Source organism: Salvelinus alpinus, chromosome 12 (genome assembly GCF_045679555.1).
Source record: "Salvelinus alpinus chromosome 12, SLU_Salpinus.1, whole genome shotgun sequence".
Lineage (NCBI taxonomy): Eukaryota > Metazoa > Chordata > Actinopteri > Salmoniformes > Salmonidae > Salvelinus > Salvelinus alpinus.
In genome coordinates, this window is record NC_092097.1 from 17,953,993 (window position 1) to 17,979,893 (window position 25,901).

The 25,901-nt window shown below is 43.7% G+C and overlaps 1 protein-coding gene across 1 annotated transcript in view; it reads left to right on the forward strand.

Annotated features, from left to right (window-relative positions):
- Positions 1-25,646, forward strand: part of LOC139535632 (succinate--CoA ligase [GDP-forming] subunit beta, mitochondrial-like) — a 126,980-nt gene extending 101,334 nt beyond the window's left edge. The window contains exons 10-11 of the mRNA XM_071335237.1: positions 15,038-15,158; positions 24,406-25,646. Coding sequence (XP_071191338.1) covers positions 15,038-15,158; positions 24,406-24,521 — 237 coding nt within the window. The 3' untranslated portion in view covers positions 24,522-25,646. The remainder of the gene's footprint in view (positions 1-15,037; positions 15,159-24,405) is intronic.
- The last annotated feature ends 255 nt before the right edge of the window (positions 25,647-25,901 follow it).

A 25,901-nucleotide genomic window follows, 5' to 3' on the forward strand; every position in this document is an offset into this window, starting at 1 on the left:
CTGCGAATGTTGTAGAGCATGAACCTACAGGAACGGGTCACCGCCTTGATGTTAGTTGAGAACGACAGGGTGTTGTCCAGGATCACGCCAAGGTTCTTAGCACTCTGGGAGGAGGACACAATGGAGTTGTCAACCGTGATGGCGAGATCATGGAACGGGCAGTCCTTCCCCGGGAGGAAGAGCAGCTCCGTCTTGCCGAGGTTCAGCTTGAGGTGGTGATCCGTCATCCACACTGATATGTCTGCCAGACATGCAGAGATGCACACCACTAGAGGGATATCTTCAACCACCAACTTACCATCCTGAGACAAGGCCGAGTATAGCCCACAAAGATCTCCGCCACGGCACAACCCAAGGGGGGGCGCCAACCCAGACAGGAAGATCACGTCAGTGACTCAACCCACTCAAGTGACGCACCCCTCCTAGGGACGGCATGGAAGAGCACCAGTAAGCCAATGACTCAGCGCCTGTAATAGGGTTAGATGCAGAGAATCCCAGTGGAGAGAGGGGAACCGGCCAGGCAGAGACAGCAAGGGCGGTTCGTTGCTCCAGAGCCTTTCCGTTCACCTTCACACTCCTGGGCCAGACTACCCTCAATCATATGACCCACTGAAGAGATGAGTCTTCAGTAAAGCCTTAAAGGTTGAGACCGAGTCGGCGTCTCTCACATGGGTAGGCAGACCATTGCATAAAAATGGAGCTCTATAGGAGAAAGCCCTGCCTCCAGCTGTTTGCTTAGAAATTCTAGGTACAATTAGGAGGCCTGCGTATTGTGACCGTAGCGTACGTGTAGGTATGTACGGCAGGACCAAATCGGAAAGATAGCATTACATAGGCTTGCTCCTACCTTTGTAGGTTAGCAGTAAAACCTTGAAATCAGCCCTTGCCTTAACAGGAAGCCAGTGTAGGGAGGCTAGCACTGGAGTAATATGGTCACCTTTTGGGTTCTAGTCAGGATTCTAGCAGCCGTATTTAGCACTAACTGAAGCTTATTTTAGTGCTTTATTCGGGTAGCCAGAAAGTAGAGCATTGCAGTAGTCTAACCTAGAAGTAACAAAAGCATGGATACATTTTTCTGCATCATTTTTGGACAAAGTTTCTGATTTTTGCAATGTTACGTAGATGGAAAAAAGCTGTCCTTAAAACAGTCTTCAGAGATCAGGGTCCAGAGTAACGCCGAGGTCCTTCAGTTTTATTTGAGATGACTGTACAACCATCAAGATTAATTGTCAGATTCAACAGAAGATCTCTTTGTTTCTTGGGACCTAGAACAAGCATCTCTGTTTTGTACGAGTTTAAAAGTAGAACGTTTGCAGCCATCCACTTCCTTATGTCTGAAACACAGGCTTCTATTGAGGGCAATTTTGGGGCTTCACCATGTTTCATTGAAATGTACAGCTGTGTGTCATCCGCATAGCAGTGAAAGTTAACATTATGTTTTCGAATGACATCCCCAAGAGGTAAAATATATAGTGAAAACAATAGTGGGCTTAAAACGGAACCTTGAGGAACACCGAAATTTACAGTTCATTTGTCAAAGGATAAACCATTCACAGAGACAAACTGATATCTTTCCGACAGATAAGATCTAAACCAGGCCAGAAGTTGTCCGTGTAGACCAATTTGGGTTTCCAATCTCTCCAAAAGAATGTGGTGATCGGTTGTATCAAAGCAGCACTAAGGTCTAGGAGCACAAGGACAGATGCAGAGCCTCGGTCTGACGCCATTAAAAGGTCATTAAAAGGTCATTTATGTTGCTGTTTTAAACCTATTTCCTACAATTTTACACATTTTGCCATGGAGCTGACAGAAAATGTACTCCATTATCTTTACGTCATACTTTATTTCTGTTGTTGTATATATCTGTTATTTAAGTTTACACTGAACTTTTACCATCCCAAAAAGTATATACAGTGAGCTCCAAAAGTATTGAGACATTGACGCATTTTTTGTTGTTCTTTGCTCCAGCAATGAAATTAACAATAAAGTGCACACTGTCAGCTTTAGTTAGAGGGTATTTTCAACCATATTGGGTGAACTGTTTATAAATGACAGATATTTTTTGGTACATAGTTGCCCCCTTCTTATACGCTTAGTGTACGAAACATTAGAAACACCTGCTCTTTCCATGACATAGACTGACCAGGTGAAAGCTAGGATTCCTTATTGATGTCACCTGTTAAATCCACTTCAATCAGTTTTTAAACCTTGAGACATGGATTGTGTATGTGTGCCATTCAGAGGGTGGATGGCCAAGACAAAAGATTTAAGTTCCTTTGAACAGGGTATGGTAGTAGTTGCGTGGCGCACGGGCTTGAGTTTGTCAAGAATTGCAACGCTGCTACGTTTTTCACGCTCAACATTTTCATATGTGTATAAAGAATGGTCCACCACCCAAAGGACATCTAGCTAACTTCAAACAACTGTGGGAAGCATTGGAGTCAACATGGGCCAGCATCCCTGTGGAACGCTTTTGACACTTTGTAGAGTCAGTGACCCAACAAATTGAGGCTGTTCTGAAAGAAAAAGGGGGCGCAACTCAATATTAGGAAGGTGTTCCTAAGGTTTTGTACACTTCGTGTATGTATTAAATAAGTCAAAAGTTAAGTTGGCCCGTATTCCTAGCACACAATGACTACATCAAGCTTGTGACTGTACACATTTATAGGATGCATTTGTTTGTTTTGGTTGTGTTTCAGATTATTTTGTGCCCCAAAAAAATCTATGGTTAATGTAGTGTCATTTCGGATGGTACCATGATTACGGAAAGTCCTAAATGAATCATGAATAATAATGAGTGAGAAAGTTAGAGGCATAAAAATCATGCTCCCCCAAAAATGCCTCTTATTGTAATGGTGAGAGGTTAGCATGTCTTGGGGGTATAGTATTTGTGCGTCCAACTTTTCTTACATCATTATTCACAAATAATTCAGTACTATCCATAATCATGGTAGCAAACATATTTACCATTCATTTCTTTTAGGCACATAATAATCTGAAACACAACCAAAACAAACAGCAAATGTATCAAACACATTTGTAGAGTAACAAGCTTGATGTAGTCATTGCCTGCTAAGAATATGGGACCAAATACTTAACGTTTTACTACTTTAATACACATATAAGTGAATTTGTCCTAATACTTTTGGTCCCCTAAAATGGGCGGACTATGCACAAAAAGTGCTGTAATTTCTAAACTTTTCACCCGATATAATCTCATAGTCATTGTATCATTTCAAATCCAAAATAACAATTTTCACTGTCCCAATACTTCTGGAGCTGTGTGTGTGCGCGTGTGTGTACGGTTTGGCAAATTAATAGAAAATGAAATACAGAAATATCTAATTCACATAAGTATTCACACCCATGACTCAATGCTTTGTAAAAGCATATTTGGCAGCGTTTACAGCTGTGAGTCTTTCTGGGTAAGTCTGTAAGATCTTTCCACACCTGGATTGTGCAACATTTTCCCATTATTCTTTTCAAAATTCTTCAAGCTCTGTCAAATTGGTTGTTGATCATTGCTAGACCATTTTCAGGTCTTAACATGGATTTTCAAATAGATTTCATTCAAAACTGTAACGCGTCCACTGAGGAACATTCACTGTCTTCTTGGTAAGCAACTCCATTGTAGATTTGTCCTTGTGTGTTAGGTTATTGCCCTGTTGAAATGTGAATTAATCTCCTATTATCTGCTATTCATTGTCTGCTTTTTTTAACCCATCTACCAATAGGTTTCCTTGTTTGTGAGGAATTGGAAAGTCTCCCCGGTCTTTGTGGTTGAATCTGTGTTTGAAATTCACTGCTCGACTGAGGACCTTACAGATAATTGTATGTGTGGGGTACAGATATGAGGTAGTCATTCAAAAATAATTTTAATCACTATTATTGCAGACTGAGTGAGTCCATGCAACTTATTACGTGACTTGTTAAGCAAGTATTTACTCCTGAACTTATTTAGGCTTGCCATAACAAGGGGTTGAGTACTTATTGACTAAAGACATTTCAGCTTTTCATTTTTTATTAATTTAAATGTTGGAAAACATCATTCCGCTTTGATGTTATGGGGTATTGTGTGTAGGCCAGTGACAGGATTAAACACCGTCACTGCTAAATGTATACAGGAGGATTGTGTTTGGGATGTGTTTGTGTGGCTGTCTGTTTTTTCCCTTTCCAGTCTAATCTAAACATTGCTGACTCCCTACCATCATACAGTAGTGCTTTGAATGGAGAAATACTGTGTATATGTATGCACACGTGGCCCTGCATATCTCTGTTGTCCCCTTGTCATCCCTCAATGATCGACAGCCATTAACCCTTGGTGAAGGGGTTGAGAAATATTTATGTCTGCCTGTCAGCGGTGAGATGCCGCCCTCTCGGGATGAATAATAGGCCTGCTTTACAGTGTCCGCATTTGTCAAATCTAATGCACAGCATCATGGCATCTCTGTCTGTGTCTGTGTGTGTGTGAGAGAGAACATGCACAAGATCCTGAGGTGAGCAGCAGGAAATGAGTTCTACATCCCTGACTGACAACGTCCCCTGCCAGTATTGGTCTCTGTGCTCCCTTCTCTCGCTCCTGTGCCGTCTGCCTGCTGCCAGTCTCCCCCTCTCATTGTCTTGTCTTTCATGTCATCCCCCTGTTGCCCACTCTTGTCCTCCTGTCTGCCTCTATTTCTGTGAACATTTGACCTCAAGTGTTGTCCCACTTATTCTCTCTCACTACTCTTCTCATATTTGGCAAATATTAGCCCTTCTGCACTTTCACTCTAGATTGCTTGCGTTCTTCTTCTTCAGGACATATTGACACTAGATATATTTCCCATGAAACTATTCTAGTGTCGAATGTCTACCCCCCCAGCCTGGATAACTGATGCTAAATTGGGCTTTGGGTCTAGAGCCATTTAGTGTGCACTTTTTTCTGTCCTCCCATCTGATAAAAAAACAATGAATGGCAAAACGCTGAAGGACTTGAAAGAGTGCAGGGCCGTTCGACAGACGGCACCATGAGATATGCCCACCATGTCTGTGTTATAATCGGCACTTCAATCCCTACAACAAAGACACTATCCAACGCAGCTCCATCTCCATGACAAAGGGATAGGTGAAGTGCACTTCACCGTCTGCTACAAAGTCAGGTTCCAAACTCGATGAGGCCCCCAGGGGCACTTGTGCATGGCCTCCGAGCACCCAGTGCATGCTTTTGGCTACTGATGGGCCTGGTAGCGTAGGGAGAATATGAATGATGTGGCCTGGGGAAGTGCAGTGTAATGGGAGAAAGATCAGAGGCTGGGGCTGTGATGGTGCAGTCAGGGTGGGATAGATGGGGGTGCAGAAGTACAAATTGGAATTGGTTTATTGGGTTGGTCTAACGCTGCTTGAATATCATAATGAGACACTCCTATGTCATCGGGAGTATTTACTCCACTTTATCCCTGGTCTCTTCCCTGTATGTCAGTCATGCATAACGGGCGACTGTCTACAATAAACGGCCCTATTGTGTCAACAGATTAAATGCCGTGCTTTGCATTTACCTTCACCATGATGTCTATCCCCTACCACAACCTTCAGAAATCTGTCTGTTGTCTGTATACTGTGTACTGGTAGAGCACTTATTATTTCTCATTGATTCTGAAGGATTCAACATTCGATAAGTGAAGACAAATATGAATGTAAGGTTTTATAACATACAACCCATTTTGAGTGTGTGTGTGTGTGTCTGTATGCTTGAGTGTATTGGTGCGTGTTTAAACCTGTGGTTAAAGTCTGTGTGAGTTTTCTTACTGTATTGTCCTCCTTAAGGTGTATGTAACTGTAAGAGTCAGAGAGAGGCTTCAATAAACCTCCACTGTTTGATGAAACGGAGTGAAACTGAAACATACAACATAATGCAATTGCTGATATTGCTCAGCCTAATAAATGCTCAATAGACCTGATAGATATAGCCACAGTGTACAATACAATGCTTAGACAATAAGAAAACATCTCCTGCATTTAAAAAAGAAGCACAGTCTTGTTAGCTGCTTTGTGTTGGCCATATTGACGAGCGTGTTGAAAACAGAACGAGTGTCTGAGTGAAAGGACGGCCTTACTCATTGGGGGATGGGTTTCCCAAGAGGCTGCTGTCACAGTTCACCCCCCCCCCCCGCCCCCGCTCTGTCACGAGGGAGACCTTGAGCCGGAAATGACCGGCTCCAGTATCAATTCACAGGGACACTGCTGTCCCCCCATCCACCCCCCTTACTTTCACTTCCATTCTCCACCTTCGCCTCTCCTGGCTCGCCGCAAACTCATTTCTGCCTTGATTGGTTTCTTTTCTTCAGCGGAGAGAGGAGAAGCGTGCTGGCTGTGCCTAGACAAGTTCACGTGGCAGGGGGGCCTGAGGAACAGAGGGACATCTTCAGATTTCACAGCACAGTGACAGCTGGATGTCACAGGAGAGAGAGAGAGAGAGAGTGGACATATTGTATAGGATAAGACATTGTGTTTGAGTTGTTTGATTTGTATTATGTCAGTGTTAGGCCATGTCAGAGCTCAACAAACGTGTTGACGTTCATGCTTCTTGGTATCTAGTGAAGACAAATGCAATGAATGGTTTCCAGCGTATGTCATGATATTGATTGTCACCTTCCCTGGAAAGTGCTTGGTTATTCCAGGAAAAGGAAATGGAAGAAATTAGAGAATGGTGCTGTACAGAATCGTATAACTTCTTCTACAACCATTTTTATAACTACAGTTTCCATACTTTCATATATGCAAATACCTTCCAAATGGCATTTGCACACATTTCTTTATCTAAAGTATTACTCAGAGAGACAGTGTTTGCAGTATATATGCAGTTAACCCTGTAAAAGATGTAGTAATGCTATCTTTCCCTGTGTCGGTAGAGACTTCCCCCACCCATCGAACAAATCCAACTATTTGTCACATGTACCGAATACAACAAGTGTAGACCTTACAGTGAAAGGCTTACTGACAAGCCCTTAACCAACAGTGCAGTTCAAGAAAGAGTTAAGGAAAGTTTCACAATAAAATAACAATAACGAGGCTATACAGGGGCTACCGGTACGGAGTCAATGTGCGGGGGTACAGGTTAGTCAAGGTAATTTGTACATGTAGGTAGGGGTGACGTGACTATGCATAGATAATAAACAGTGAGAAGCAGCAGTGTACATAACAAATGGAGGAGGGGGGGGGGGGGGGTGTCAATGTAAATAGTCTGGTGGCCATTTTATTAATTGTTCAGCAGTCTTATGGCTTGGGGGTAGAAGTTGTTAAGGAACTTGGCGCTCCGTACCGCTTGCCGTGCTTTTGCAGAGAAAACAGTGTGTGACTTGGGTGACTGGAGTCTGTCCATTTTATGGGCTTTCCTCTGACTAGTGTACATTTTTTGGGCCTTCCTCTGACACCGCCTAGTATATAGGTCCTGGATGGCAGGAAGCTTGGCCCCAGTGATGTACTGGGCCGTACACACTACCCTCTAGCGCCTTACGGTCAGATGCCGAGCAGTTGCCATACCAGGTAGTGATGCAACTGGTCAGGATGCTCTCGATGGTGCAGCTGTAGGACTTTTTGAGGATCTGGGGACCCATGCCAAATATTTTCAGTCTTCTGAGAGGGAAAAGGTATTGTCGTGCCCTCTTCACGACTGTCTTGGTGTGTTTGGACCGTGTGGACATCAAGGAACTTGAAACTCTCTGGCAGTTGTCAGTTGCAGAGCGTTCCTTAACATGAAGTGAAAATTCAGATGGTGGTGTCAAGATGTCTGTTTGTGAGCAGGCTTCTTTGACATAATGCTCCATCTCTTTCACTTTGGGCAAGGAGGAGCTGTCATGCTTCAACAGGCTAGATAATTATTTCCCTCTTATCCTGCTTCGCCAGGCCCAATCCCAGCCTTCAATAGGAGCCACGACCCGCACTGCACCTCGCCCCCCTTCTCCCATCTCTCCCTTTCTCCTTCTCCCTCTCTCCATTTCTCCCTCTCTCCATCTCTCCCTTTCTCCTTCTCCCTCTCTCCATCTCTCCCTTTCTCTTTCTCCCTCTCTCCATCTCTCCCTTTCTCCTTCTCTCTCTCTCCATCTCTCCCTTTCTCCTTCTCCCTCTCTCTCTCCATCTCTCCCTTTCTCCTTCTCCCTCTCTCTCTCCATCTCTCCCTTTCTCCTTCTCCCTCTCTCCATCTCTCCTTCTCCCTCTCTCCATCTCTCCTTCTCCCTCTCTCCATCTCTCCTTCTCCCTCTCTCCATCTCTCCCTTTCTCCTTCTCCCTCTCTCCATCTCTCCCTTTCTCCTTCTCCCTCTCTCCATCTCTCCCTTTCTCCTTCTCTCTCTCTCCATCTCTCCCTTTCTCCTTCTCTCTCTCTCCATCTCTCCCTTTCTCCTTCTCTCTCTCTCCATCTCTCCCTTTCTCCTTCTCTCTCTCTCCATCTCTCCCTTTCTCCTTCTCTCTCTCTCCATCTCTCCCTTTCTCCTTCTCTCTCTCTCCATCTCTCCCTTTCTCCTTCTCTCTCTCTCCATCTCTCCCTTTCTCCTTCTCCCTCTCTCCATCTCTCCCTTTCTCCTTCTCTCTCTCACCATCTCTCCCTTTCTCCTTCTCTCTCCATCTCTCCCTTTCTCCTTCTCCCTCTCTCCATCTCTCCCTTTCTCCTTCTCCCTCTCACCTGGCCCAGCGCCAGAGGAGTAGCACACCACAGGGAATGCATTTGCAGGGAGAAAAATAGCCTAGATTTGACAAGATGGTGTCAAAATAGAAAGCCAGAAGGATACAAAGACGAACTACATCAAATTAACTGTCTTATCGTCCAGGCCAAATTGCAGTTTGTTGAACTAAACACACACGTACATATGCCATTTAATATGCAGGCTGTGTATGCGTGTTGTATGCCTGACCATGTATGTGTTGTGACCTCAGAAGTGACAGTAATTTTGGGAGGTGGGTTCAATCTGTGTTTTTGGGTAGAACTGGGAGCGCCATTTCTGCTTTATATGGTGATGTCTTAGCCTATTGGAGGAATAGGGGAAGTGGGGCTTCCAAACTGTTGTGCTCACCTATCAGAACCTATCCGAATTGGCTCTGTTAACACTAAAGGGGTGTGTCCTGTGGGAGGACGTGGGGACCTAAATAGAATTGGGCCCCATCCCACAACAGAAAACTGCTCATTTGAAGATGGATGATTAGTGCCTATAGGCCCTGTCTTCATTTGGAAAGGCTGCATATTAACCTTTAACCCCTAGGCTGGGCACTGCAGCCCTGTGGAGGAGCAGGAATAAACAGGCCAGGACCAGCAGGCCTGTCAGAGGAGGCTGCTGTCACCAGATAAAGCAGAACAATGCCCTTAATAGGCATCAGAGAGACCAAGGATTTCCAAACATTTCTGCACAATTTGCTAGGTTGTAACAAAGGGAGAGATGTGTTTCCTCTGACAGATTAGCAGTGGTCAACAGTGGTAGACTGCTGTTAGTGTGAAGCACAATGCTAAATGTGTGTCGGAGTGATAATTCAGCAGTACACACTCACCACAGGGATCCCTGCAGCAGCCAGAGAAAATACAATGCTGGTTAGTTCAAGTGAATGGTTGGAAATATGTTTTTAGGTGTTGACAAGTCTATAGGGGAGAATAGTATGGTTTCTTCTCACGTCCATTTTGTAGGTATCAAACGGGTAGAATTTTGACTTGTGGGGTTATAATGTTGTGTGTGTACTCGTATCACCTGTCAGTGATGGTAATCATGACATTCATCCTCTGTGTGTTGAACATAAAATATAAATGTGCTTTATAAAATGCATTGACACTCTGGGGAAATGCCAGTTCCTCTGTCAGTGTAGAATCTTCCAGGCTACTTTTCATGTCTTAAATGCAGTTAGCAGGCTGGATAATAGAGTCTGAAAAGAGTGTTTCTCCAGTGAAGCCCTTTCCCAGTTGTGAAAGAGCCTTGACAGGGTATTGGAGCGGCGGCAGTTATGGTCCTGTTATGTTTAATCATTCACTGGACCGGAAAGTACTCCTCATACGGTAAAGGCACAAAGGTTCTCAAAGGATCCTGGTACAATATACTTTTTTCCTTTCTGCTCTGCACCGAATCAAGAAATAGCATATGTTTATCCTAACTCAAATGATAATGTTTCCAAAGCGGCTCCTGTATCACAGGGGTAATCAGAGGTCTGGGAGGTTTTGAATTGCGTCAGAGTGGATTTGAATTAATCTTTAGTGTGATGGTTAGAGTTTGAGTCTGCGCTGGAATCGGCTGGATCATGGACTTTTGATTGAAAGCAATTGACATAAAGGGATTGACCCTAACTTTACTCCAATTCACTTCTGCCATTAATCAGTGTGACATTTAAAGACTCAGGTCTACGGTGGCTCTGTGGTTCTACTGCAGCGCCTAGTCTCTTAAGCCATCAGTACAGTATATACGGTCGTGGCCAAAAGTTTTGAGAATGACACAAATATTAATTTCCACAACGTTTGCTGCTTCAGTGTCTTTAGATATTTTTGTCAGGTGTTACTATGGAATACTGAAGTATAATTACAAGCATTTCATAAGTGTCAAAGGCTTTTATTGACAATTACATGAATTTGATGCAAAGAATCAATATTTGCAGTGTTGACCCTTCTTTTTCAAGACCTCTGCAATCCATGCTGTCAATTAACTTCTGGGCCACATCCTGACTGATGGCAGCCCATTCTTGCATAATCAATGCTTGGAGTATGTCAGAATTTGTGGGTTTTTGTTTGTCCACCCGCCTCTTGAGGATTGACCACAAGTTCTCAATGGGATTAAGGTCTGGGGAGTTTCCTGGCCATGGACCCAAAATATCGATGTTTTGTTCCCCGAGCCACTTAGTTATCACTTGTGCCTTATGGCAAGGTGCTCATCATGCTGGAAAAGGCATTGATCGTCACCAAACTGTTCCTGGATGGTTGGGAGAAGTTGCTCTCGGAGGATGTGTTGATACCATTTTTTATTCATTGCTATGTTCTTAGGCAAAATTGTGAGTGAGCCCACTCCCTTGGCTGAGAAGCAACCCCACACATGAATGGTCTCAGGATGCTTTACTGTTGGTATGACACAGGACTGATGGTAGCGCTCACCTTATCTTCTCCGGACAAGCTTTTTCCGGATACCCCAAACAATCGGAAAGGGGATTCATCAGAGAAAATGACTTTACCCCAGTCCTCAGCAGTCGAATCCCTGTACCTTTTGCAGAATATCAGTCTGTCCCTGATGTTTTTCCTGGAGAGAAGTGGCTTCTTTGCTGCCCTTCTTGACACCAGGCCATTCTCCAAAAGTCTTCGCCTCACTGTGCGTGCAGATGCACTCACACCTGCCTGCTGCCATTCCTGAGCAAGCTCTGTACTGATGGTGCCCCGATCCCGCAGCTGAATCAACTTTAGGAGACGGTCCTGGCGCTTGCTGGACTTTCTTGGGCGCCCTGAAGCCTTTTTCACAACAATTGAACCTCTCTCCTTGAAATTCTTGATGATCCGATAAATGGTTGATTTAGGTGCAATCTTACTGGCAGCAATATCCTTGTCTGTGAAGCCCTTTTTGTGCGAAGCAATGATGACGGAACGTGATTCCTTGCAGGTAACCATGGTTGACAGAGGAAGAACAATGATTCCATGCACCACCCTCCTTTTGAAGCTTCCAGTCTGTTATTCAATCTCAATCAGTATGACAGAGTGGTCTCCAGCCTTGTCCTCGTCAACACTCACACCTGTGTTAACGAGAGAATCACTGACAAGATGTCAGCTGGTCCTTTTTTGGCAGGGCTGAAATGCATTGGAAATGTTTTTGGGGGATTCAATTAATTTGCATGGCAAAGAAGGACTTTGCAATTAATTGCAATTCATCTGATCACTCTTCATAACATTCTGGAGTATATGAAAATTGCCATCATACAAACTGAGACAGCAGACTTTGTGAAAATGTATATTTGTGTCATTCTCAAAACTTTTGCCCACGACTGTAGGCCTGGCAAATATCTAGTACACATTCAGGTGCAAAATGGCTGTTGTGCATCACCCAGGTGCAACACATTGGTGGTGGATATGTCACGTTACCCCCTCGCAGTATAAAGCTCATTGAAGCTTGATGTGAAGTAACATGTTGGCAAAAGAGCTTTCTGAATGTGGTATTGTATTATCTTCATCCAGTTCATGAACACGGAGGATACCAGGAGCTTAGCTGTGTGTTTTAGAAATTTAAGTGCTCATGGTGGTGCTGTGTGACTGCAGTTGGTCATGTGTGCTTACCTAGTGTATCGCCTACCTAGTGTATCGACTCTGTAACCCACAGCATTGCTTTTCAGCTTTCTACTCTACCTCTGTGGTTAGTATCTGAGGGAGTCACAGTGTTCTGGATTTGTGTTTCATTGTTACTTCACTCAGTACGACAGTGGTTTTACAGTTTCTTTCGCCCACGCTCGGGGTCCTGAGATGTTCTGTGTGTAGCTGAACAATAGATTTTGGTTTGCAATCTCAACATTAGAATCAAGCTTGTGATAACACTTTATTTTTTATTTAACTAGGCAAGTCACTTATGAACAAATTCTTATGTACAATGACAGCCTAACAAAAGGCAAAATGCCTCCTGCGGGGATGGGGGCTGGGAATAAAAATATAAATAAATGTAATAAAAATATATGATTAAACACACATCACAACAAGAGAGACAACACAATACTACATAAAGAGAGTAATAAGACAACAACATAGCATGGCAGCAACACAACACACAACATGGTAGCAGCACAAAACGTGGCACAAACATAATTGGGCACAGACAACGGCAAGAAGGTAGAGACAGCAATACATCATGCAAAGCAGCCACTTAGCCTAACGTCTCAAATCTTTCTGTTGCAACCATAAAAAAGACAGTGTGGCAAAAAATGTATCCCCTTTACATGGGTTGGGGGGCTGGGAATCTTTTTCCCGTGTTTTTGAATTACGAAACTCCACTGAGGTAAAGCCATAAAATAATTATATAAAATGCTTTTACTTGCATGCTAGCATACATAAATCATGTCTGATGTATCATTTAATATACGTAGATGTCATAAAGAGACACATGAAAGGTAAAAATATGGTGCTACTCAATAGAGCCGGGATTGAAAAATGTACTGCTGATAGCAACAGAATAGGGCTTGTTGTACTGGGCTCCAGAACCAGCGTCTTGATCTCTATTGCCCCCCAGTGGTGAGGAGACTGAATAGCAGGACATTCACCAGTTTGTCGCTGGATCGTTACCCACGCAACCCTGAGTTGTGGCCTGTCAATCAGCCCCTAGCGTTCATGGGTAACTTCAATCGCTCTGTGTGTTGCCAGAAACAGATAAAACCACAGGGTGAAGGTAAGATTATGTGAGATGTGCTTGTCTTACTGAACAGGATTTCTATTGTTGTATTGTCCACAAGTGTTGTTACTATAAACCACACTGGGGAGCCACCAAAGTGGTCCACAAGTAAGATCATGGGCATTGATTAGGCTTGCTTGAGTGGCATTTTATAAGGTTATACGAGTGTAATATGTATGTTGATGCATAGATATACCCTTCCCAATGTGGTGTCCTCAGAGTATAGCTAGATCATCTAATGATCTACAGGGAGAGATCAATGGCAGGGCTAAGGTTCAGCAGAGCCTGGAGTATTGACAGATCTCACCCACCAGAAGCCACAGTGTCCCCACTCTGTCCGTCTCTCTCACACACTCTCTTTCTCTCCCTAGCTCGCTGTATCTCTTCCTTTCTAGTGCTATCTCCTCTGTCTCTCTCTCCCTCCTTCTCTGTGATTTTTGTCTGAATGTAATGCTGTAACTGGGCAGAAGCAGTGCCGGGATTAAACTAGTCTGTGCCTGGGGCGAGAGCTACCCAGGGCCAAGGGGAACACACATTCACACCCCCAGGCTGTGGAGGTAACACGAACCTTTAGTAAGGAACACTCAGGCCCTGCTTCAGATGGAACCTAGCAGGATGTAAGGCAGACAGTGGAACTGTTTTATATAACCAATGAAGCTGTCTTTCTCACACCAGCTCTCTCACTCACTCTGCCTCTCACTTACTGTAGACTGAATGTTCTGTGGAGAACCAATATGTTCTGTGTGTGTGTGTGTGCGAGTGTCTTTGTGACAGGGCTGTCCCTGTGTTATTGGTGATGGCGCTGTGTCTCTAATAGTGTGGTATCAGTCACAGATGACAGTAATGAACAACACAGCCACCTGAGGACTGCTTCTCCTTGGAGAATGACAGCTGCTCCACATTAATATGGCTGTCTGACACGCACACACGTACAGTGTTGTAGTGTGTCCTCAAAGAGGATGTATACAATGGCGAAGATGCGATGTTCACTGCCTTAATGCATGAATAACACACTCAACAAACGACAATGGAATTCTTCGTTAGTCTGTTCACATTACATTCATAACAGAGGTCACTATGGCAAACAGTCTTGCTCTTTTTTGATACACACGCAGATCTCTAGATTTCAGCGATGTGGCCCTAAGAGATTGAAAGGCCTGTTGCCCTTAGTGCAGTCTATTGTATGAAGTATCATGGGCATTCCTAATATCTCTCTACACGCCCCTGATCCTGTTTCTCTGTGTGTAAACATCATTACCACACACACACACACGGTTCTCACACACACCGCTCTCGTTCTTTCTCGATCTCTCTCTCACACACACAGACACACACACACACACCGTTCACACACGGCAGGGTTTACAGATTAGCAGAGATTATAAACAAACATGCAGGATTAATCCTGTCTACTCACACTCCACTTTCCACACAACTGCCCAGGGTAATTACTGTGTTATGTGTTAGTGTAATCACCTCGCCAGACATCACACAGTCTGTCTTGAGTTTTACTGTTTTATTCTTTGCACGCCCTTTCACATTACTGTATACATTTTTGGTACATCAATATGTGCAATACTGATTGGTGTCTGTACAGCTTAGAATAAAAGTATAGTACTGTATAAATCTGAATGTTTCCTCCTTTAGGACTATATTAAAACCATTTCCTGTTCTCTGTGCCACAGGTGGAAGCCATCCTGGTGAACATCTTCGGGGGCATCGTCAACTGTGCCATCATTGCCAACGGTATCACCAAGGCTTGCCGTGAGCTGGAGCTCAAAGTGCCTCTGGTTGTCAGGCTGGAAGGTGGGTACAGTACAGGTGGTGCTACAACCACAACTCTACACCCGACCTATGCACTGTTTGACTGTTCTACACACTACCACCCACGTGCTCTCTGTACTCAACACCATATTTCTTTCACTACTCCAGACCTCTACTCCACTCTTGTGTCACATGCACCTTAGCACTTTCTATGAACTGTCTGTGTTATTTCACACGGGTCTCATTCTCTATCTTATTCTTGAATTCGGTGCAGTAAGCTACTCCCGTTTTAAGTAAGTTATTTTAGAACGACCTCTTTCTCATATGACAGTCCAGTGTGGTCCTCTTACTGGTGAGGAAGACAATCCATTTATCACGTGTGTCACGTTCAGCAGAGCTTGTTAGCGACGACGACCAGAATAACAATGGAGACGGCGTTGATTGGGTCACCTCTCACCTGCGTATGCTAATAAGGCGGCATTGCCGTGCGTTACGGTGTGTCGCCATGACACCTGGGCGTTACAGCGGGACCCAGCTGGTCATTAGGATAATTGGCAGGAAACAGCTGACTGGCCTTGTCCAGAGAAAGAGCAGGGGACTCTCTCCATTAGTTCACAGCACTCCATTTGTCTCTCACATCCCCATGCTTTTTAGGTCAGCACTACTGTTTCTGGGACACAACCAGGCCAGTTACAATAAGGTAAGTCTACAAATACTTTATGGGCAGTTTAGCATTCTTTGAAAATGAGGAAAGGACCAACTGTGTACGCATTGGCCGTGCTAAAATGTAGACAAATACAGGTTACCTTTTGTTTTGGTGGAAAGTCTAGTAACTAGTGGCAGTTAGTATACAAACCCAGCTTCCTTTTGTTTGGACACAGTGCTAAGAGGCAAGTTATTATGTTAAAGGTAAACTGCACTCCTAATCCGCGTGTGTTTCTTCCGGTGCTAAGTAAGAAGTGCAGCGGCCATTACTGAAGCTCAAACGAAAGTTGTCTTTTGAATGTGGTTTAATGTGGCTGTTTCTTGGGTGTGTCTTTGCCATTCAATTACAACAAGCAAACAACGGCAGTAGTGAGTAACTTAGTAACAATGAGGTAAGCTATTCTAGCTCTGCTAAGGAGAAAGGTTTTGAAGTTGAGAACTTCTCCCCTCCTGACTGACTCCATCTCAAGGTGATCTGCTAATTCAGTTCTGCTATATGTGTAGTCTAAAGCCTGCGCTGACCTTGTTAAGCCAACCCGACTGCAGCTAGTTAGCATAGCTTGGGGATAGCTACAGCTGGCTAGTATATCTAGCTAGCTTGCTGATATTTAGCATGGACTGTCTTCAGTCAGCTCAGCTATCAACACAATATTCTATCACTGGCTAGTTTGGTCTCGTCTCTGCTTTTGTTCTCTGTTAGATCTTTCCTGGGGGACAAATGCCAGAATGAATATCCCTACAGGTGTAGGTTACATGTGAACATTGTACAAATGTTATCGCCCAGCTTGAGTATAGGTACATTTATCAACAAAAAATCAGTGGGTGTGTTTGCTGTAAACAGGCTATCATATTGATTTGCTTATAGACTGTATTCCTACACTTTACCTAGCAAATGAAAATGTATTGTGTAGAGTACAACCACAGATAGAACAAAGAGCATACACACCTTTGGTAGAACTTCAGCTGTCCAATAATTAGCATGACATTCCATTCTATTTCTATGGTCTATGTTAAGGATTTTGCTGTCTAACACACACTGACATGCACAGCTCTCTGGGTGAGGTTCTGTCTTCAAGTCTCCAGTGGGTGATGAAGTCCCTTCTATCTATGTAATGTATTACATGTTATGGACAGGTGCAGTCAGGTGGCAGGAGGGGTGGAGTGCATCACACTCCATCCTGGATATAACAGAGTTTGCCTCAACCCATGGGTTCAGCAGGCAGAGTTAAATAAATACAGCTGGATGTGAGATGCAGGAAGATGGCACTCTTCTCATACCACTCTGTAGCTACTGACCAAGTTTCCTCCAGGAGTAATATGAGATGAGTGCAATTTCTGAACTTACACAATGTACAAAACATTAAGGACACCTTCCTAATATTGAGTTGCACCCCCACTTTTGCCCTGAAACAGCCTCAATTCGTCAAGGCATGGACGCACGGTGTCGAAAGCATTCCACAGGGATGCTGGCCCATGTTTACTTCAAAGCTTCCCACAGTTGTGTCAAGTTGGCTGGGTGTTCTTTGCGTGGTGGACCATTCTTGGTGCACACGGGAAACTGTTGAGTATGAAAACCCCAGCAGCATTGAAGTTTTTGACACAAACCGGTGGCTGGGCACCTACTACCATACCCCGTTCAAAGGCACTACAACCTTTTTATCACTCTGAATGGCACACATACACAATCCATGTCTCAATTGTCTCAAAGCTTAAAAATCATTCTTTAACCGGTCTCCTCCCCTTTGTCTACACTGATTTGAAGTGACATCAATAAGGGATCATAGCTTTCACCTGGATTCACCTGGTAAGTCTTTGTCATGGAAAGAGCAGGTGTCCTTAATATTTTGTGAACTCAGTATATGTAGATATTCTAAACAACGTGTTTTGATAACTTTACAGTGTAACAGTTCCATGTAGATTAAACCATCCTTCACACAATACTGTAGAAGCAGTGTTCTGCTGATATAACAATGTGCAAATATTACACTTGTCTTTCATCTCCGATGACGTGGATGTCGATTAAGGCAGCCCCACGCACCTCTCTGATTTAGACGGGTTGGGTTAAATGAGGAAGACATTTCAGTTGAATGCATTCAGTTGTACAATTGACAAAGTATCCCCCTTTCCCTTTCTATTGTCATTCACAGCCCATTTCAGATTCTGTACCAATTAGCATGTTGTCTGTTGGTACATGTTAGTCGTCATCCCTTCGTATGGTGTCCCATATAAGACAATTCCCTGACACGTTTGAAGAATACACAGGCTCCCCCCACCATTCAATTCAATAATAACAAAAGATGATGAAAAGTAATAGATGTGTCTTGTGTAATTGTTATGCAGTGTGCAGTGCAAGGTCTCTCCCAGTTCAGACATCTGTATCAACCTGTCTTTTAGTCAGGGGACTCCATGACAAACAATCTCTCCTGTCCCCCATCTGTAGAGTTGATACGGCACTGATTACATTGTCAATGATTGTAAGGTGAATTCCAGGACAGACAAGTCACAGTATTCTGACCTATGACCAGATCAAATGCGACCAACCTGAAGTGGGACCGGTGCCTGGTCACGTACTGTCTGATATGGTAGGGGGGTTTCCACAACACTGCTGAACAACAAATCCACCAGGTTTTGGAAGTAGCCTGTGAATTAAATATCATCACTCAATAAACGTATATCTCTAGTTTGGAAGTAATTATACTAATAAACTAAGTACAGACTAGATTCAGGCCGTGACACTGACGCCGTTACTATGCAACCAGCTGTGTAACATTACGTTGCTGAATGCTTGCAGACACGTACTGGTACTCAGACTGGACAAGTACCGTCCGTCATTTATTTATTTTGCTCAACAATATACACGATAGACTTTTATGAGAACAGGCATGTTGCACTAGTAGCAGACGAAGCCCCCGAATGCTAGCTAGCTATTTCTAACCTAGCCTTTGATCATGACTCCAAGTTCCATCACAGTAAAGGCAGAATACCACCAGGGCCTGAGTTATCGAGAGCATGTGCTAACCCTAACAACATGCCTGTTCTCAGAAAATTAGCTAGCTACCTAACTTGCATAACTAACGTTAGTTAGCAGGGAGCTTAGCTTAGTTTGAGTTGAAACATGTTTGATAGCAAGCTGGCTAACGTTACATCCTATCAAACCTTATCGTCATGTGCAATGTTAGCTAGCCATATCTTCCTTTCTATGACATTACACATTAGGGAGAGGCTATGTACATTACAGTATCATAGCTAGCTAGTTAATCACCACACACCAGTCACAGCTATCATGTTGTACATTTGTTGTATGTAATCCATTCCTTACCATCTTGCGCAATATTGTTGAATGTTTTTGAAGTTTGCACCAACTTTATGGAAGCCCATTTTCACTCCTATGCCGAGCAAGTGTGCGTGCGTTGCAGACTTGACAACATGTCCACAACACATGACAGTTGGGCCGGACAACACCTTGTTGTCTCTGGGCAGTTGGACATCATTGGCACAAGTGGGCATGTATGTAATTTATACCCAACCCATCAATACCCATCATGACGCACTCACTTCCAGATCGACTTTATGACCAAAATTATTTTACACTATGTAGTCATTTTGGACAAGACTGACTTTATGACCAAAATTATACTACACTATGTAGTCAATTCTGATACTGCAATTTCTGGCTCATCAATGACACACAGGCCGTTATAACCAGATAAGTTGGTTCTAGGGGGCAGTTCCCCTTTAAAATCCATAGATGGGGTTGAATTTCCTGAATGGAGGAAGCAGCATTCCGTGTGGTCGATACTGCTTTGACCACACACACATACATGTGTTTTTGTGTTCACTCTGCCAATATGTTTTCCTGGAAGACACAAAAATAGAACATTTAATTGCCGGTTTCACTTTTCACAAACATGCAACAAACGGCCCCTAGCTCTCAAATTGGGGACTGGCTCAGAAGGTCATGATGACCATTGGGTAGAAACAGAGCCCTGATGGGTTTTAATCCTTGGTTTAGCTGTGGTCATTACAGCAGGGGCATCAAAGAGAGGGATTGGTTAGTCAATCAGCTGAGCTAGCTGCGCTGACCACAGACCCCATAATGGCAGGCAGCTCTTCAACAGGATCAGCCAGGATTAACTCCACCACTTTTAATTGACAAGCCTTTTCTCTGCCTGCCTCCTTTTGGCACAGGTAGGGGTTGGCTGTTTTCTGAATTCTCTATTGAGGGCTGAGTGCCACAAGGTGTGGAGTTAAGTTGATGCCAGTGGTTGTTGTATGAATGGACAGGCTTTCATTAATTGGTCATTTAGTTTATTGATGAACACTGCTGATTACCTGGTTGTCAAGCTCACCAATTCCAGTAGCCATACCTGATGTACAGTGCATTCTGAAAGTATTCCCTAATCAATCCACACACAATACCCCATAATGACAAAGAGTAAAGTTTTTTTTTTTTTTTTTGCATTTTTGCAAATTGGTAAAAAAAAAAAAAAAAAGATACCTTACATAAGTATTCAGACCCTTTGCTATGAGACTCGAAATTGAGTTCAGGTGCATCCTGTTCCATTGATCATCCTTGAGATGTTTCTACAACTTGATTGGAGTCCACATGTGGTAAATTAAATTAATTGGACATGATTTGGAAAGACACACACCTGTCTATATAAGGTCCCACAGTTGACAGTGCATGTCAGAGCAAAATCCAAGCCATGAGGTCGAAGGAATTGTCTGTAGAGCTTTGTGTCGATTGTGTCGAGGCACAGATCTGGGTAAGGGTACCAAAACATTTCTGCAGCTTTGAAGGTCCCCAGGTAGCCTAGTGGTTAGAGCGTTGGACTCGTAACCAAAAGGTTTCAAGATCGAATTCCCGAGCTGACAAGGTAAAAATCTGTCGTTCTGCCCCTGAACAAGGCAGTTAACCCACTGTTCCTAGGCTGTCATTGAAAATAAGAATGTGTTCTTAACTGACTTGCCTAGTTAAATAAAGGTAAAATAAAAAACACAGTGGCCTCCATAATCCTTAAATGGAAGAAGTTTGGAACCACCAAGACTCAGAGCTGGCCGCCCGCCCAAACGGAGCAATCGGGGGAGAAGAGCCTTGGTCAGGGAGGTGACCAAGAACCCGATGGTCACTCTGACAGAGCTCCAGAGTTCCTCTGTGGAGATGGGAGAACCTTCCAGAAGGACAACCATCTCTACAGCACATCAATCAGGCCTTTATGGTAGAGTGGCCAGACGGAAGCCACGCCTCAGTAAGTTGTGATACAGCCTGGAATCGAACCAGGGTCTGTAGTGATGCCTCTAGCATTGACAAGCAGTGCCTTAGACCGCTGCGCCACTCGGAACCCCGACAACGACCCTAAGCACACAGCCTAGACAACACAGGAGTGAAGTCGGGTTGAGTCTCTGAATGTCCTTGAGTGGCACAGCCAGAGCCTGGACTTGAACCCAATCGAACATCTCTGGAGAGACCTGACAATAGCTGTGCAGCGACACCCCCCATTAAACCTGACAGAGCTTGAGAGTATCTGCAGAGAAGAATGGGAGAAACTCCACAAATACAGGTGTGCCAAGCTTGTAGCGTCATACCCAAGAAGACTCGAGGCTGTAATCGCTGCCAAAGGTGCTTCAATAAAGTACTGAGTAAAGGGTCTGTAATTGTGATATTTCAGTTTAAAATGTTTGCTAAAATGTATAACTTGTTGTTGCTTTGTCAATATGGGCTATTTTGTGTAGATGGTGAGGGGGAAAAAACATTTAATCCATTTTAGAATAAAGCTTTAACAAATATACACACAAACACACACACTAAATGTAAGGTGCTCGATGAGGAACTACTGCGTACTCCTTGAGACTCTGACCTCAGTGTTTGTGTGCGTTTGTGTTATGTGTCTGTGTGTATGCATGAGTCTGTGTTAATAAAATTCCCCTTATACTCACCACAGGGTCTAGTGAAAAAGTGATTATTCCCTTCAGGCCATTCCATTGCTATTTATTTACACAGCCATTATGTTGCTGCTTGTCTGTCTGTCTGTCTCTGGGCATGGAGGCCAGTCTCTCCTTAAAGGGATACTGGGGGGATATAGCCATTTTCCAATGTAATTAAAAAAGGACTAGTGGTACTGCAGAGGTCGAAATGGCTCCGTCAGTCCTGACAATGTCATTATAGCTTAAATAGAACCATCTACTGCTATCTAGCAACAGACCAACACACAAACACACACACACTCAGACACACCAGCATGCCTGTCACATGCTCATTACCACAAATATAAACTCTCACTCGCTTCTCCCTTTATCGCTCTAGCACACGCTCTCTCAGACACTCAAACATGCACACTTAGGGAAGGAACTATAGGCTCTGAGTAACTAAAATTGTAGTTTCAGAAAGAGAGCAGGAGGCCCTCCTCCTCCAGGTCCCAGACTGTGGCAGTGTATTCCCCTCAGCCGGACAGTCCTCCAGGGTACAATAGGCCCCTGCTACAGCCTGATTTAGGATAATTATCATAATCAGATGAAAACTCAGGCAGGGCTGGCTGGGGCTGGGTCTCATGGTGCTCCTGGTGCCAGTGTAGCTCCTGCTCTGTCCCAGTGCCATGTTTAGATCCCCATACTACAGCCACAGGAGGGAGGCTGACAGCCCAGATATCCCAGCTGAAGGTACTGGACAGGGCTAGTCCTCATCGCACAAACTGCATTGACACACTATTTGTACTGTGTATGGGAGGATGCATTGACCATGTATGTTCTTTCAGTACACTGTGTTGCATAGAGCTAACAGTTATTTATTCCACACAGTAGAACTCATTCCATTCTGTAGGCTATTTCTATCTGTAACATTGTGAATGTTCCTTCCTGCTGAAAGATTACTGAAATTGTATATGTCTCTTCTTAAAGGGACAGGTCTCTCCTGGTGTTTCCTCTAGGCCAGGCTGTGAGTAGGTCTTCGGCAGCACCTACTGGCTGTAGGTGAAACCACACTACCTGTACAGTATCAGTAGCCTGGGCTGCTGCTGTAGACAGACAGACACTGCTCCCTGCTGCTCACTCCGGAACTGCACTCTTTCCACACACCCTCTGCAGTGTCACTGAAACACACAAACACGCACTGTTTGTTTTTTGACCAGCTGTGTGTTTGTTGAACCCTATGTATGGTGAGATTCTTAGAAAGTGTCTGTTGGTGTTAGATGTAGGAATTAGTTCTAGGAATCCAGACAGAGCCAGCAAGTATATTCCCTCATACCGTATTTATGTCTATTTCTTTCCGTATAGAAACCAATTGTATAGCAGCACAGTGTGAAGACCCATATAAAGATTCAAAGGAATGTTTGTTGTCTCAGATTGTATTTGTTAACCAGCTGATAACATTGAATTTGACATTTTAGTCATTTAGCAGACGCTCTTATCCAGAGATACTTACAAGAGCAATTCGGGTTAAGTGCCTTGCTCAAAAGGCACATTGACAGATGTCACCTAGTCGGCTCAGGGATTCAAACCAGCAACCTTTCGGTTACTAGTCCAACGCTCTTAACGGCTAGGCTACCTGCCCCGTCCATGGCCTCCACAGAAATATGATCCCTGTGATTCGTCAATCTAAATGAAGTTGATAGGACAGTGTATTGAGCCCTTTGAGATGAAGATCTAACAGAGGACGGAGGATAATAAGCTACGATTTTTGGTTCGAAAAGGACTTTAGATACCATATTTGCTGTGTGTCTACCCATAGCCTTCCCCTCCTCTACTTAGATCACACAATTGATTGCTTTGTGCAGAACTCAAGAAATATGTTTAGAATGACGTGTTATCTCACTGGACAAAAGTGCTGAAATATTAGGAGTTAAGTGGCGGCGGTAATATAATTCCTGCTTCTATTGATTAGACAGCCAAGCTCCTGAGATTGCACACATCATGCAATCTTAATTAAACACCAGCCAGGAGAGCCGAGCCGACGCGTGGAAACACACACGCACACTGTAGTAATGTGGAACACCTGCGTTATGTAAATTCCCTCCTCCCTGCTGTACTGTTCTCACCTGTGAAATCAGTGAATCAGTGAACACCACATAAACAGCTGGCCTCTTTCTATTATTTGGCTTTTTCTAGGCTTTTTTTTCTCCGTTTTTTTCAGCTCTCTTTCGCTTCTCTTTTCTCTACCATTGCTTTGTTGGTTAACCAGTGTAGGCCCCAGGGTTATAGTGACTCAGGGTGTGTCTGCATGGTTAGAGCTTCACTGGGACATGATCAGATCAGCAGAGACCCCACCAGCTGCCTGCCTCCTCCTCAAACCCCCCCCACTGCAGCCAATGGAAGACAGTACACGCCCTCTGCCCTTTTCAAGACCAGTGTCTTTCACACTCTTTCACAGACAAAGTGTTGTATTTTACCAATAAATTATGCCATGCATCCTTCTTTGGTGCATCCTTCTTTGGTGCATCCTTCTTTGGTGCATACGTCTTTGGTGCATACGTCTTTGGTGCATACGTCATTGGGTTCAGTTAATTTCTCCTGTGTTCTGTGTCTTTTTAGTCAGTTTGATGAGATGCATCTTTCTACGTCATAGGCTATTCACTGTGTGTGTGTTTTCTAGGGACCAATGTGCAGGAGGCCAAGAGGATCCTGTCAGAGAGTGGACTGACCATTGTAGCCGCCAACGACCTGGAAGACGCTGCCAAGAAAGCTGTGGCCGCCATTGCCAAGAAGTAGTGGCCCTCAAGCCTTCCATAATGCTGACCAGCCCTTTCGTTCTGAGCGCCCTGTTCCCCCTCCTCAGTCCACCCAAACCACAGGGCATGTACACCAACCCGTCAGCCCTATCGAACCTTTCACCTTCCTGTCTTATCATGAATAACTGCAATATTTATGTTGGTGCTCCATTAGGAAATGACTTGGCATCCTGACTCTTTAATTGTGCATTCCATTTTGATAGGCTGAGAAACGTAACTGTGTTTCTCTAGCTATATGATTACCTTTTCATAGAATCAAGCATACAATGGTATTATTGTTTTATCAAACCATATAACACAAAATGATAGACATTGACTTAATAAACTAAATGGCAGGTTCCAGACTGCATTTTCCTATGCCATTACCATCACTGTGAAATCATTAGAAAACTATAACTTTATTCAGGAAATGCTCTGTGGTGTGTAGCTAACGTGGTACACCTGGAGTATTAGAGATCAGCATTTGATATATGTTGTTTTGTTTGTGTTATCTTTGAGTTGTAGTAGGTGACCTCACGGGTTTGCCTTGGTTGAAGTCCAGTTTATTGATGCCTTAAAATCGCAACACATGGGTCACTCTAAATCTCATACTACATGATGAGTGTTATGTTTGAAACAACTTCAAACATAACGTTGAAAGCATTCCACATGGATGCTGGCCCATGTTGACTCCAATGCTCCCCACAGTTGTGCCAAGTTGGCTGGAAGTCCATTCGGTGGTGAACCATTCTTGATACACATGGGAAACACTTTTTTTGGTTAGTACATGATTCCATGTGTTATTTCATAGTTTTGATGTCTTCACTATTATTCTACAATGTAGAAAATAGTAAAAATAAAGAAAAACCCTTGAATGAGTAGGTGTGTCAACTTTTGACTGGTACTGTACCTTTTGATCATTCATCTGTGCCTACTTCACGAGGCCAACCAGCCAACACTCTGTCACATGGCCAATGTGTTAGAGATATTGTTTAAGCAAAACATCATTGTAATTTCCTTTTTATAATCATGAATGTTTGTCAACCCGTTGAGATTAGGTCAAATGTACAGTATGAATCATTTGAGAGCTTAATGAAGGTGAATATTTCATAAATTGTGTCTGTGTGGATTTGTTATATGCTGTGTGTATGTGTTAATTTGGTTTTAGTTTTCTACATAGTTGTCCTGTACACCTATTTGTGTGTCTTACCGCCTTGGTGGAGACTGAACCTGACGCCTGGATACATTTCAAATCCAAAGCTTTTAATAAAGCTGTTAGTACATGTATTTAGTCCAAAGCTCTTCTAATAAATCTCAATGAATGTGTCCTAGGATGAGAGGAGTGACTGTCCTTCATGGGCCGGAGTGGAGTGAGCTGTAA